At 45.6% G+C, this 16282-nt stretch overlaps 1 protein-coding gene across 2 annotated transcripts; it reads left to right on the forward strand.

Annotated features, from left to right (window-relative positions):
- The first annotated feature begins 9066 nt into the window (after positions 1-9066).
- On the forward strand, positions 9067-15925 carry PDCD2 (programmed cell death 2). Of its 2 annotated transcripts, XM_049695228.1 has the most exons (6): positions 9077-9437; positions 9993-10235; positions 10600-10731; positions 12685-12788; positions 14004-14117; positions 15376-15925. In XM_049695228.1, exons 1-6 carry the CDS (start codon positions 9155-9157, stop codon positions 15532-15534), a joined length of 1035 nt encoding a protein of 344 aa, XP_049551185.1. In that variant the 5' UTR covers positions 9077-9154; the 3' UTR covers positions 15535-15925. The 2 variants fall into 2 exon arrangements, with proteins under 2 accessions (XP_049551186.1, XP_049551185.1); XM_049695229.1 differs by lacking the exon at positions 10600-10731 and having other exon boundaries at positions 9067-9437.
- The last annotated feature ends 357 nt before the right edge of the window (positions 15926-16282 follow it).

Genomic DNA, 16282 nt, shown 5'->3' on the forward strand with positions numbered 1-16282 from the left:
CCATATGCTAACAGGTATGCTAACCCTAAACCATTGTCATACCCTAACCTGTACCCTAAACCATCCCTGTTCCCTAACCCTAACCCTAACCCTAATACTTACTCGAAGCCTTACCCTAACATGTACCCTAATCCTAACCTGTACACTAACACTAACCCATACCCTAACACGTACACTAACCCTAAACCGTTGTCGTACCCTGACCTGTACACTAAACCATACCCGTTCCCTAACCCCGACCCTAACCTTAACCGTAACTGTAACCCTTATCTGAAGCCTTACCCTAACCCGTACCATGATGCTAACACTTACACTAATGCTAACCCATACCCTAACACGTACGCTAACCCTAGAGCTTGGTCGTACCCTAACATTTACCCTAAACCGTACCCCTAACCTAACCCTAACCCTAACCCTAACCGTAACCGTAACCCTTACACGAAGCCTTACCCAAACACGTACCTTAATCCTAACCCGTACACTAACAGTAATCATTACCCTAACACGTACGCTAACCCTAGAGTGTTGTCGTACCTAAACTGTAACATAAACCGTACCTGTTCCCTAACCCTAACCCTAACCATAACCGTAACTCTTACCCGAAGCCTTACCCTCATCCGTACCTTAATCCTTACCCGTACACTAACACTTACCCATACCCTAACATGTACGCTAACCTTAAAGCGTTGTCATACCCTAACCTGTACCCTAAACCGTACCCGTTACCTAACCCTAACCCTAAACCTAACCTTAATTGTAACCCTTACCCGAAGCTTTACCCTAAACTGTACCTTAATCCTAACCCATACTCTAATACTTACACGTATGCTAACCATAGAGCAGTGTTGTACACTAACCTGTACCCTAAAACGTACCAGTACCCTAATGCTAACCCTAAGCCTAACCATAACCGTAATCCTTACTGGAAGGCTTAACTTAACCCATAACTTAATCCTAAACTGTACACTAACTCTACCCCTTACCCTAACAGGTATGCTAACCCTAGAGCATTGTCGTGCACTGACCTGTACCTTAAACCGTACCCTTTCCCTAACCCTAACACTAACACTAAACCTAGCCGTAACCCTTACCAGAAGCCTTGCCATGACCCGTTCCTTAATCCTAACCCATACACTAATACTGACCCGTACCTTAACATGTACGCTAACCCTAGAGCGTTGAAGTACCGTAACCTGTACCCTAAACCATACCCATTCCCTATCCCTAACTCTAACCCTAACCCTAACCCTTACCCAAAGACTTACCCTAACCCGTACATTAATCCTAACCCATACACTAACACTAACCCGTACTCTGACACCTATGCTAACCCTAGAGCATTGTCATACACTAACCTGTACCTTAAAACGTCCCTGTTCCCACACCTTAACCCTAAACCTAACCATAACTGTAAACCTTACCCGGAGCCTGACCCTAAACCGAACCTTGATCCTAACCGGTACACTAACACTAACCCATACCGTAACACATACACTAACACTAGAGCGTTATCATACACTCAACTGTACCATAAATCGTACCCGTTCCCTAACCCTAACCCGAACCATAACCGTAACCGTAACTCTTATCCACAGCCTTACCCAAACACGTACCTTAATCCTACCCCGTACACTAACACTAAACCATACCCTAACATGTACGCTAACCCTAGAGCATTGTCCTACCCTAACCTGTACCCTAAACTGTACCCATTCCCTAACACTAACCCTAACCTTAACCGTAACTGTAACCCTTACCCGAAGCCTTACCCTAATCTGTAACTGAATCCTAAACCATACCCTGACACTAACTCGTACCCTAACACGTACGCTAACCCTAGAGCGTTGTCGTAAACTAACCTGTACCCTAAATCATACCCGTTCCCTAACCCTAACCATAACCGTAACCTTTACCTGAAGACTTACCCTAACCAGTACCTTAATCCTAAAATGTACACTAATGCTAACCCATACCCTAAAACATACAGTAACCCTAGAGCATTGTCGTATCCTAACCTATATCCTAAAATGTACCCATTCCCTAAACCTAACCCTAATTTTAACCGTAACCATATCCCTTACCTGAAGCCTTACCTTAACCCATACCTTAATCCTAACCCGTACACTAACACTAAACCATACCCTAAAACGTACGCTAACCCTAGAGCATTGTCATACACTCACCTGTACCCTAAACCGTACCCGTTCCCTAACCCTAACCCTAACTCTAACTGTTACCGTAACACTTACCCGAAGCCTAACCCTAACCCGTACCTTAATCCTAACCCGTACGCTGTCAATAACCCATACCCTAACATGTACCCGAACCCTAGAGCATTGACGTAACCTAACCTGTACCCTAAATCATACCCGTTCCCTAACCCTAATCCTAACCCTAACTGTAACCCTTACCAAGAGCCTTATCCTAACCCGTACCTTAATCCTAACCCGTACACTAACACTAACTCGTACCCTAACACATATGCTAACTCTAGAGTGTTGTCGTACACTAACCTGTACCCTAAACCGTACCCGTTCCGTAACACTAACCCTAACCCTAACTGTAACCATAACACTTACCTGAAGCCTTTCCGTAACCCGTACCTTAGTCCTAACCAGTACACTAACATTAACCCATACCCTAGCACATACGCTACCCTAGAGCATTGTCGTACACTAACCTGTACCCTAAACCATACCTGTTCCCTAACCCTAACCGTAAGCATAATCCTTACCCGAAGCCTTACCCTACCCCTAAATTAATCCTAACCCATACACTAACCCATCACCGAACACGTATGCTAACCCTAGAGCGTTGTCATACCCTAACCTGTACCCGAAACCATACAGGTTCCCTAACCGTAACCCTAACCATAACCATAACTGTAACCCTTACCCGCAGCCTTACCCTAACCCGTACCTTAATCCTAACCTGTACACTAACACTAACCCGTACCATAACACGTACCCTAACCCTAGAGCGTGGTCATACCCTAACCTGTACCCTAAATCATACCCATTACCTTACCCTCACCCTAAATCTAACAGTAACCAGAACCCTTACCAGAAGCCTTACCCTAACCCGTACCTTAATCCTAACCCGTACACTAACACTAACTTGTACCCTAACACGTACACTAACCCTAGAGTGTTGTCGTACACTAACCTGTATCCTTAACCATACCCGTTCCCTAACACTAACCCTAACCTTAACCGTAACCGTAACCTTACCCGAAGCCTTACACTAACCCGTACATTAATCCTAACGTGTACACTAACACTAACCTGTCACCTAACACATATGCTAACCCTAGAGCGTTGTCATACACTAACCTATACCCGAAACCGTACAGGTTCCCTAAACCTAACCCTAACCCTAATCTTAACTGTATCCAAATCCCTTACCCGAAGCCTTACCCTAACCCGTACCTTAATCCTAACTCATACACTAACACTAACCCATACCCTAACACGTACAGTAATGCTACAGTGTTGTCGTACACTAACTTGTACCCTAAACCGTACCCGTTCCCTAACTCTAACCCTAACACAAACTGTAACCGTAAACCTTACCCAAATCCTTACCCTAACCCGTACCTTAATCCTAAACCGTACACTAACAATAACCCATACCATAATACGTACACTAACCCTAGAGTGTTGAAGTACCCTAACCTGTACCCTAAAACGTACCCGTTCCCTAACCCTAACTGTAACAGCAACCCTTACCCGAAGCCTTAACCTAACCTGTACCCTAATCCTAACCCGTACCCTAACACTAACCCGTACCCTAACACGTACGCTAACCCTAGAGCGTTGTCATACACTAACCTACACCCTACACCGTCCCCGTTCCCTAACCCTAATCCTAACCCTTACCATACGCCTTACTCTAACCCGTACCCTAATCCTAACCTGTACACTAACACTTACCCTTACCCTAACACGTACCCTAACCCTAACCCGTTGTCATACCCTAACCTGTAACCTAAGCTTTACCCGTTCACTAACCGTAACCCTAACCCTAATCGTAACCCTTACCCGAAGCCTTGCCCCAACACGTACGCTTAATCCTAACCTGTACACTAACACTAACCCTTACCCTAACACGTACCCTAAGCCTAACCCATTGTCGTACCCTTACCAGTACCCTAAACCGTCCCCGTTCCCTAACCCTAACCCTAACCCTAACCCTTACCCTAGGCCTTACCCTAACCCGTTCCATAATCGTTACCCGTACACTAACACTAACCCATACTGTAACACGTACCCTAACACTAAACTTTTGTCGAACCCTAAGCTGTACCCTAAACCGTACCCGTTCCGTAACCCAAACCCTAAACCTAAACCTAACCCTAACCCTTACCTTAAGCCTTACACTAAACCGTACCCTAATCCTAACCCATTGTCGTACCCTAACCTGTACCCTAATCTATAGCCGTTCTGTAACCCTAACCCTAACAACAACCATAACCATAAGCCTTACCCTAACCCGTACCTTAATCCTAACCCGTACACTAACACTAACCCGTACCCTAACACGTACCCTAACTCTAACTCATTGTCATACTCTAACCTGTACCCTAAACTTGACCCATTCCCTAATCCTAACACTAACCCTAACACTTACCATAAGCCTTACCCTAAACCGTACCGGAATCCTAACCCGTTCCCTAACGCTAACCCAAATCCTAACCCTAACCATAACCATAACCCTTACCCTACGCCTAACCCTAAGCCATACCCTAATCTTAACCCCTACACTAAAACTAACCTGTACCCTAACACGCACACTAAACCTAACCCGTTGTTGTACCCTAACCTGTACCCTGAACTGGACCCGTTCCCAAACACTAACCCTAACCCTAACCCTAACCCTATCCCTTACCATATGCCTTAACATAACCCGTCCCCTAATCCTAACCCGTACGCTAACAGTAACCCATACCCTAACACGTGCCCTAACCATAACCCGTTGTGGTTCACTAACCTGTATCCTAAACCGTACCCATTCCCTAAACCTAACCCTAACCCTAACCCTTATCCTAAGCCTTACACTAACCCGTTTCCTAATTCTAACCCGAACACTAACCCTAACCCTAACACGAGCCCTAACCCTAACCAGTTTTCGTACCCTACCCTGTATCCTAAAACGTACCCGTTCCCTAACCCTAACCCTAACCCTAACAAAAACCCTAACCCTAACACTTACCCTAAGCCTTACGCTAACCCGTACCCTATTCCTAACCCATACACTAACAGTAATCCGTACCCGAACATGTGCCCTAAACAGAACACGTTGTCATACCCTAACCTGTAACCTATACCGTACCCGATCCCTAACCCTAACCCTAACCCTAACACTTACCCAAAGCCTTAACCTAACCCATACCCTAACACTAACCCGTACCCTAACACATAGCCTAACCCTAACCAGTTGTCTACTGCAACCTATACCCTAAATCGTACCCGTTCCCTGACACTAACCCTAATCCTAACCCTTACCCTAATGCTTACCCTAAACCTTACCCTACCCCGTACCCTAATCCTAACCCGAACACTAACTCGTACCCTAACCCTAAACCATTTTCACACCCTAACCTGTATCCTAAACCATTCCCGTTCCCTAACCCTAAGCCTTACCCTAACCCGTACCCTAATCGTAACCCGTACACTAACACTAACCCATACCCTAACACGTACCCTAACCCTAACCCGTTGTCATACACTAACGTGTACCCTAAACCGTACCGGTTCCCTAACCCTAACCCTATCCCTAATCCTAACTCTAACCCTTACCCTAAGACTTACACTAACCCATACCCTAATCCTAACACGTACACTAACACTGACCCGTACCCTAACACATAACCCTAAACCTAACCCGTTGTCTTACCCTAACCTGTACCCTAAAACATACCCTAATCCTAAACCGTACACTAACACTAACCCTTACCCTAACACATTCCCTAACCCTAAGCCATTGTCGTATTCTCACCTGTTCCCGAAACCATACCCGTTCTTTAACCCTAACCCTAACCCTTACTCTATGCTTTACCCTAACCCTAACCCTAACCCTAACCCTAACAGGTTCCCTAACCCTAACGTGCTGTCTTGCCCTAACCTGTACCATAAACCGTATCCATTCCCTAACCCTAATCCTAACCCTAGCCCTAACACTAACCCTAACACTTACCCTAAGCCTCACCCTAAACCGTACCCTAGTCCTAACCCATACACTAACACTAACACGTACCCTAATCCTAACCTGTTGTCGTACCCTAACCTGTATCCTAAACCGTACCCATTCCCTAAGCCTAACCCTAAGCCTAACCCTAAGCCTAACCCTAACCCTAACCCTAACCCTTACCCTAAGCCTTCCCCTAAGCCGTACCCGAATTCTAACCCGTACACTAACACTAACCCATACCCTAACATGTACTCTAACCCTAACCCATTGTCGTACCCTAACCTGTACCATGAACCGTACCCGTTCCCTAACCCTAACCCTAACCGTAACCCTAACCCTTACCCTAAGCCTTACCCTAAACCGTACCGTAATCCTAACCCGTACACTAACATTAACCCATACCCTAACCCGTACCCTTTCCTGTACCCATACCCTAACCCTAACCCTAACCCTTGCGTAGCGGGAGCTCAAAGCTCTCTCCTCAGGCACGGCTGTGGTCTCTGGGGGAGGCAGAGCTCTGGTCTAGGAGATGCAGCTGTGGGGTCTTTTCCTCTGCCTGGTGACGGACCCCCAAGGTGAGTGTCTCAGGTTCAGGGCCGGTCTATGGGGATGATTGTGGCTTCAGGTGGCTAAGAGGGACTGATTCTCCTTGTTCTCAGGTGTCTTGTCTGATCTGACACTGCAGAGTCTGGCCCAGGACTGGTGAAGCCCTCACAGACCCTGTCCCTCACCTGTGCCGTCTCCGGGGGCTCTGTAACCAGCAGTTACTACTGGAATTGGATCTGCCCACGCCCTGGGGAAGGGTTGGAGTGGATGGGGTACTGGACAGGGAGTACAAGCTACAACCTGCTTTCCAAGGCCGAATCTCCATCACTGCTGACACGTCCAAGAACCAGTTCTCCCTGCAGCTGAGTTCTGTGACCACCGAGGACACAGCCGTGTATTACTGTGCAAGAGACAGTGAGAGGAAGTCAGTGTGAGCCCAGACACAAACCTCTCTGCAGGGAGACAGGAGGGGCTGGGCTGTAGGGGAGCTCAGAGACTAGTCCCAGGAGCCGGTGCAGCGGGTGGCAGGGAAGGTGGTTTCGGTTGGGATTGAGAATTACCTCTCCACGACGTTCAGCTGCCCCAAGGGACATTTCAAGTTTTTTCTGTCTCTGAATTCTCATATTCTCAGTGCAGCCAACAAATGAGAAAGTTACATTGTCTATTTGCAGATGGGATATCATCAGTCACTAGGGATGTGTCCATCAAGTTCCTATATCTTATTTATTTTTCTTGACAAAGAGAACATCCAGAAGACTCTCAGCTTCCCTGTGATTCGAAAACATTTCCACAAAGGGAGGTACCAGCACATTTCATCAACTCTGTGTCCAAACCCAACTTCGGCCCCCTCACGCACAGGTGGCCCACATATAGGACCTCCTGTCAGACAGGCACATATGACCTCAGGGGGTTATGATCAGTGCACCCCCAGGACCTCTGTCCACAGGGTCTCTCTCCCCCCAGGATATGTTAACCTCCTGCTTCTGATTTACTGGGGTGGATGTTGAACCCACCCCAACATAACGCTCTGCCTTCTACCTTTTAAATTCTCCCTCTACCTGTCCTAGACCCTGAGCACCGTGGGGTTAGGGTTAGGGTTAGGGTTAGGGTAGGGTTAGGGTTACAGTTAGGGTTAAAAAAAGCACACAAGAGCTCAGAAAACCAAGTAGTGTTTCCCTCTGTGAGGGGAATTTATGAGGTAAATCTCCATTTGAAAGGGTGTCTCCCTCTCTGTACCAGGAATAGGGTAACTGAAGCTCAAGAAACTTTTACCTATGGAGAAGGCCTGGACTTAAATCTACATAACAAACATACCCTTGTTTACTATGCACTGCCTGATGACCTCCTTTAACTGGCTTCCCCCCTCTCCCAACACCTTTTGTTTTTTAACTGAAGATGGTATGTAAGGGAGATTAGGTCATTTCCTGAGTTAGTTTTCCTGGTGTTGACCTGAAACAGACAGCCAGATATTTCTCCAGCAAATATGGGTTTATTCTCAGGATCGGGAGAAAATCACAACTTGGAGGTCTGCAACCACAGCAAGGCACATGAGCATCCCCATGAGTCAAGGGAAGGAAACACCTCTGCAGAAAGGAAGAGGACCCTGGACGGGCTATAGCAAACAGTACACAACTTTTTATTGGCTGAGTCCTTGAGTCCTGGCTCAGTCCTTTCCTGAGGCCAGGAAATGAGAGTCTTTCTTCTCACTGTGGGGCTCCGCAATTGCGGTAACGCATGAGAGCTCTCCGTTCTGGTCTCCCCGTCCTATTTAATTGAGGTTTCTGCTTATTAATTTTTACAACACTAACCCCCAACTCTTAGCCCTTGGCCCAATCCCTAAACCCAAACCTAACTCCTAACCCTTAACTCTCGGCCCTAACCCCTAAGCTTATCCCTTCCCCACCATCCTAAACCCTCTCCCTAACTGCACCCTTCACGCCACCCTCCGTCCCTTTCCTGGACCAACTGGGCCAATGACATTTCTGAATCTTTCAGCATCTCCACCCTGCCTCTCCCCGCCACCCTACAGCCCCGCCTCCAGGGCTCAGGAGGCGACTGCGGTCATCCGCCCCTAGGTGAGCGGATATGTGCTCCCAGACCCAGAGCGTTCAACAGCGTCTGCAGGACGTGCCCAGGCCGTCAGGAAGTCAGAGAGCCCGCGCTCCGCTGCACTTAGCTCACCTAAACGCCCTCCAAGACCTCCACGTGACCCCCGGGGACTCAAGCGGCTTCGCGCCCCTGCCCCAGCAACCAATCGTAAGTCAGGGACAACGAAGCCGGCCCACGCCAGGCCTCCCCATGGCCCCGCCCCCTCTCCACTGCCGTCCAATTGCTTCTGGCCGGCCGTCCTCCGCGCTTCCGCGGCGACTTCCGCTGTCGGCGGCGGGGCGGCAGGTCGAGGGGCCTAATTCCTGCGCCTATGGCATCCGGGAGCGTCGGGCTGGCTGAGCTGGGTTTTGTGGAGGCGGCGCCGGCGTGGCGGCTGCGCAGCGAGCAGTTCCCCAGTAAGGTGGGCGGCCGGCCGGCGTGGCTCGGTGCAGCCGGGCTGCCGGGGCCCGCGGGGCTGGCCTGCGCGCTGTGCGGCCGCCCACTGGCCTTCCTGCTGCAGCTGTACGCACCGCTTCCGGGCCGCGCCGACGCCTTCCACCGCGGTCTCTTCCTTTTCTGCTGCCGAACGCCACCGTGCTGCGCCGGCCTACGCGGTGAGCGGCCCGGGGCCCGGGTAGCGCGTGCGCGGTGAGAGGCCTGCGGCCCCGGTCGCGCGTGCGCTGCCTTGCTCGCGGTCAGGGCCCAGGGACCGTGCAGCCTCCTCTGCGACCCCGCCGCGGGCCTCTCCCCTGTACCCCGCGAGCGTTTCCGGGGGTGGGGGTGAGTTCCAAGGGCTCGCGCCTTCTTCGACCCCAGCTTTTTGTTAATCAGTCGGTAGTAGGTGTTCAGATAATAGAACCTGTAATTTTTCGGAAACCTGGGTTCCAACACGTTGCTCATATGTATGTAGTCTGACTTAATGTTACTTTTGTTAGTAATTTGAACAAGCTCAAAGAGCCTACTTAGTTGTATGGACTTTAAAAAGTTTCTCGTTTTCACTCTTATTTTTTCTTCCTTTCCAGCAAATAAGCTTTTTGAAAGCAAAAACTTTCTATTTTTCTTTTTAAAAAATGTCTTTTCAGTCCTGTGTGGAGTGAAGGCTCAAATATTTGAATTGCTATGTTGTTTTATTTAAAACATGTGTAACGTTTCTCCTTCTCTCTCCTTAGTTTTTAGAAATCAGTTGCCTAGGAGAAATGACTTCTATGCCTATGAGCCACCTTCTGAGGATCCCCCGCTGGAGACAGGAGAATCCGTGTGCCTCCAGCTCGAGTCCGGTGCTCATCTCTGCAGAGTTTGTGGCTGTTTAGGCCCCAAAACATGCTCCCGATGTCACAAGGCACATTACTGCAGCAAGGAGCATCAGACTCTGGACTGGAGATTGGGACATAAGCAGGCTTGTACACAAGAAGGTCAGTCAATTCTGTTTTTATTTTTAAATCTCAGCTCAGTTTCATAGTGTCTGTCAGGCCAAATCTTTCATTTTGAGGATAAACATTAACATTACAAAAGGTGTAATACTTTTCAAAGCTTTGGTTAACTAGTGACATAAACACCTTTATGAAGAAGGAACTGTGAGGTCTTGCCCACTCACGTCCCAGCCTAGCTTTAGTATAGTCATTTAATTTATGAGCCATAATCTAAAATGCTGGAGCTACATATGTTAATTACTAGGGAAAACTGTTATGACATGGAATACACTTCAGATATAGGAAATTATTTGACCTTCCAAACTAAATGATTACTAATGATGCTAGTTACCTTACTTTGTTTCAGGTGATTTGGACAGTACAGTTCCAGACCACAGCTTCCTTTTTCCAGAATTTGAAATTGTAATAGAAACAGAAGATGAGATTATGCCTGAAGTTGTGGGAAAAGATGATGAATCAGAGATTATAGGTAGCATGGGTAAGGAATCAGTTTCAAAACTCATTCATTAAATATACACTACTATGTATAAAATAGATAACTAATGAGAACCTACTGTATAGCATAGGGAACTCCACTCAGTGCTCTGTGGTGAACTAAATAGGAAGGAAATCTATAAAAGGGGATATATGTATAAGGAAAAAAAGGAAAAAGGTGGGGGGAAGAATAGTGAATCTAGTTGAAGCAGAGAGAAAGTAGAGGGTCAAGTGTCCCAACATTCCAGCCTCAAGGGACATGTTGTCACCCATTTCAGGGGACACTGACGGCCTGCCATGGAGACCTAGGGATTAGAGAACCAGTTTGGAGACACCCGTCTTAGATCATTGCTAAGACAAAAAACGTTTTTCTTTTTAACTAACATATGAGAAGATTCAGTGCCAGATGTTTAAAAGCACCTAGGGAGAGGGATGCTATGTTTGTTGGTGGGTAGTAGTGTTAGAGAGTGTGCTTTGGGGAAGAATTCACTGATGAAGGAGTCTGATAGAAAATTTCCAATAACAGGTGAGAGAGAACTCCCTGTATTGAGTGTCCAGTGAAATGAAACCATGCTGTATCTAAACTGGACAGTGCATGCCATTGATCCACACTGTCTCTGCTCCCTCAGACATGGGGCCAATAAAGTAATAAGCAATAGAAATGTAAAAAAAAAAAAAGAATAAAAAAACTCTTTCATTAAGTGATTAAATATAATGCTTGAAAGGAAGGGCTCAAGATGCCAAGAAGAGAAGCACTGACAGGAAAAGGCAACTCACTTGGGAGGCTGCAACCTATACTTTTCAAATATTGCCTCATTTGAAGATATCCTTTCTGTACTTCCCTCCTTGGCATATACAGGAATGTTCTGGTTCCTGTAAACATGTCAGAGGAAGTATCCAGGTGGTCAGTTGGGTGGGGCTGCACAGGATGCTGGAAACTTGGCAAGTTTATCTGGCTCCAGGATTTGTTTCTCTGATTGAGATGGTGGACATGAGAGTGCCTAGCAGTGTTTGGTGGGCAGCAGGGGGCCCTTTTATCTGGCAAGTTTCAGATACTTGATTTCATCAGTTACTTCAAGGTTATCATACTCTGGAGCAGTGCCTGTGCTGAGACTGAGCCGTAGCCAAAATTGATCCAACACTTACTCTGTACCACGGGCCTTTTGTGCATGATCTTACTAAAGTCTTGACATCAGAACAATATGTTAGAAACTCTGCCCCATTTTGCAGTGAGGAATTTGAGGTTCTGGGTATAACTTGCTTGGTCGTATAACTGACTAAAGTTGTTAAGTTCTAGAACTGAAGTCTGAGCTCACGTCTTACTCCAAAACTTGAGCCAAAATGTAGATTTCAGAATCTAAATTAAATTTTGGATTAGAATGTCAGCTTACTGGCTTACAGTTCACATTCAGGGTATCAGAAATATCTTCTGAGTTACAAAGACTCGATCCTGTTGGGGGTGGTGGTGGTTCAGGTAGCTGAGATTCCAGAGGTGAGTGTGAAGGAGTGAGCTGGTAGGGTTAGGGCATGTGATGACTGAATGAGTGTAAGGGAAAGGAGAGATGAAACATGAAGAGATTGGAAGTAAGAGTCCAGATGGGTGAAGGACACTAGTGATAAGCAGGGCTCATATTTTTTGGGTGCCCTTTTGTGTGCTGGGCACAGCAGTCCTCAGACTGGGACTTGGGGTCTGTTCTTTTAATTTGGAGTTTTAAAGAGAAGCTCTTACTAGGAGCCGGCATAGTAATAATGCTTCATGGAGTACCTGCAAAGTCAGATGGCCTTAAAGCACAAACATTAATGAATTAAAATAGGAAAGCCTGTAGAAACATCTGGCCTTCACTGTCTGATTTAACACTAAGTTGGTTGTTTAAAACTGGCTTCCCTCAGCATGTGTTTATTGTCCAGACATGGAGATTATTCCTGTTGCATAATAGTTATGTTGATAATTTTTTAGGTGAAACACCTGAGGAAGAACTGGATTCCATGGCAAAACATGAATCTAGGGAAGATAGAATTTTCCAGAAGTTTAAAACCAAAATATCCTCTGAACCAGAACAGGTAAAATAGAATTCATTTACAGCTCCTTCTGTTCTTTTCAGGTGGTGGTTTAGGGGTATAAACCCTGAGTAGGGAATTCCCTGGCAGTCCAGTGGTTAGGACTCTGCACTTCCATCGCTGGGGGCCCAGGTTTGATCCCTGGTTGGGGAACTAAGAAACCAACCTGCAACATTAGCACAAAGACCACTGTGGTTTTGTGAAAAGAATAATGGGTTTTGCTGTTATGAAGAATTCTGGCTTCTTGAATTACATATTGACCTTCTGATGTAATTGTATCTACGGTGTGGGGAAAAAAAAAAAGAGTGGTTTCGAGGATTAAGGTAGATGGTAGACTCACAGTAAGTATTCAGCAAATGCTTCCCTTTGCCTCTTTTCTTCCATTAACTTTATTCCCCTTAACTTCCCTTACCATAAACATAAATCACTAAAGAAGACAGCTAAATTCCCATAAGCCAGTCGCTAGAGCAAATCAACATCCAGGGGCTTATAGGAAGAGTAGGTCTAGGTCCTAAATACTGAGAAGGTAGTTTTTAGCAACACATATGCTTTTAACAAGAAATATTGAGGAAGGTCACTCATTTGTTATATAAGATGTTATAACAAAATTTACTTCTGTTTTATTTAAACACTATGGCTCACTTGGTATTTGTTCCTTTAAAAATTGTTAACTAAGTTTCCTTATATCTGTGTGAAGGTAAGCACAGACCCTGGGCTGCATGTTAGATTGACAACCTGGTGATGGGGAAATAGGATTATTGTTAGTCTCTTCACAAAATAGTCATAGGATTCAGATTCTAACCATATTGACATCGAAGAAAAATAATTTGGATATCCTGAATCAGATAAGCTGAAACAGTCCCTTTGATCAGGGGCCCCAAACCCTGGGCCAAGGACCGGTACCGTGAAGCTTCAGCTGCGACTCCCCATCGCTCGCATTCACGCCAGAACCACCCCCTTCCCCCTCCCTGTCCGTGCAAAAATTGTCTTTCACGAGACAAAACCAGTCCCTGGTGCCAAAAAGGTTGGGCACCGCTGCCTTTGATGACGCTGAGAACGGTCTTAATTGTGCCCAGTGGAGGGGCGCAGGGGGACAGACAGTAAAGTGGTTTTCAGATGAGCGTTTCATCAATCGTAAGAGTATGTACAAAGCTTCTCTAGATGATCCTCAGATCACATGAGATGTTGGTGATTTAAACTGATCCTTATTGATTTTAGATTCTCAGATACGGCAGAGGGATTGCCCCCATCTGGATCTCTGGTGAAAATATCCCTCAAGAAAAGGATATTCCAGATTGCCCCTGTGGTGCCAAGAGAATATTTGAATTCCAGGTATGACCTTAAATAAGTACTATTTTAGTATGTAATTACCCTGATTTACAATTTTAAGCATTAAAAAACTTTGCCAAAGTAACATATGTGTATGGGTCCCTATGGTGTTATGGAAGGTTCCCTATAATGAAAATCAGTAGTTTCCTACCCCACCTTAGGGCTTGTTACAAGGAGGGAATTATCTTTTACTGGTTATCTGGTAGTTATTTCTATCTTTAAATAGCACGCTTTTTCTGAGATTTATCAGTTTACTAGTTTTTTAGACATCTGTTGACTGACTTCTGCAGTAGTGAGGATTTAAATGTAGTCACTCACACCATCTAGACCATCGCCCACTTCCCAGTGTGGTTAGGGTCAATATTATTTTAGTGCCTCTATTGTTACCTTTATAATTTAAAATAATATACCTTTTTTACAATATTTGACTCTCTCCTTTGTGAGAGTGTTTCAGAACGCTTACTCTGTTTAGTCTTGGTTTGTAGATTTGTTAGGAGAACAAATTAATGTAATCATTAAGGTAACCCCCCCACCACCACAAGAAGTTGTTAGCATCAAAATCCGTTTGGGTTGGGCGGAAATGCTCCTGAATTGTGGATTCACTAACCTTATAAAGTGATATTTGTTTCTTAGGATAAAAAAAGGATTTTTGTGGACTGATCCAAAACTAATTGGTTCTTACTGCCAGAGCTCTGACTGATGCCCAAGATGAGCTGACGGTGGTTGTATAAAGCAATTTGATAACAGTAGTGGCAGTGCTGGCTCTTACTCTTTCCCATGAGACCACTGACTCCTAAGACCCATTTCTAGTCTATACAAATACATCAATAGATTTCCTTTTTGTATTCTACTAGGTTAGTGTTTCTTCAGAGTCATAGTAACAGCATCTGCTATTCAGGTTGTAAATAACCCAAAATAAGAGTTGCCCAAAGAGAAGCCTCATCCCTATTTTGTGGCATATTATTAATAAAAAAATAATGAGGTTAACAGCCAGGTCAAATAGATCAGCTGATCTTATTATACTTAGGAACTTCTTTCTTAAACGAAAAAGAAAGACACCAAATAGAGAGGGACTTTAAAGAAACATAGAGTTGCAAAGTATTTTTAGATTGTTAAGTATGTTAACACCCTTAATGTCTTTAATCTTGCTGTGGAGTGTGGAGATGGAGAGACCAGGATCCCCAGGAAGGTCTGGTCTGTTGAAAGCAGACTGTGCTCATCGCCGCCAAGGAGCGCTCTGACTGTGCCATCCTTTTCCCAGGTCATGCCTCATCTGCTCAACTACCTGAAGGCCGACAGACTGGGCAGGAGTGTCGACTGGGGCGTCCTGGCCGTCTTCACCTGTGCTGAAAGCTGTGGCCTGGGCACTGGCTACACAGAGGAATTTGTTTGGAAGCAAGATATAACAGATACTGCCTAAAGACAACTGTGTGAAGCCTCAAAATATTCATCATCTCTTAGACCTTCCAATTCCATTTCTAGGACTTTATCCTAAGGAAATAATTATACCAGAGATACACAAAGATGTTGTTTTAGGTGTTGTGTATCTGTCCAGCAGGAGGCTACACAGTCTTAATGATACAGACTTATATGCACATCAAGTAAGATAAAGATGCCAAGGTACCATTGTAGATGGTATTCATAGTATGCTATTTTTGTAAAAATATTTATACACATGTATATACACCAAAAATATCTGGAATGAAATGCACTAGGTGTGAACTGGTTAACTGAACAGTGGGACTAAGTGACATGATCTTTTTACTTATATGTATATTTCTTTCTATAATAAAAATGGGTTATGTGCCTAATTAAGTCAAACCATCACTCAAGAGCATTTCTCCCCTAAAATGTGCAAAGTTAAAACAAGGAGAAAAATATTTGGGTAAAACCCCAAGAGACTTCCTGAGTTCAAAGAGAAGCTCTACTTCAAAACTGACTTTGGTCAGCCAGTGGCACTGCTTATAGACCAGAGACTGAAAGGTCTTCTCTTTCCATCTCCCCATCTCACAGCACTGTCCACGTGGCAAGTAAACCCAAATAAGGACAGGGAATCAGCCACGGGAATTTCCCTGGGTCAGCCTGAGGGAAGGCTCTGAGGTAGCTTTCAAGTGAGGGATATTGTTTCCGATGCCTCTGTTTACACAAGCGGTTCCTGAATCAATGCC

The sequence above is a fragment of the Orcinus orca genome, chromosome 12, assembly GCF_937001465.1.
Source record: "Orcinus orca chromosome 12, mOrcOrc1.1, whole genome shotgun sequence".
Classification (NCBI taxonomy): domain Eukaryota; kingdom Metazoa; phylum Chordata; class Mammalia; order Artiodactyla; family Delphinidae; genus Orcinus; species Orcinus orca.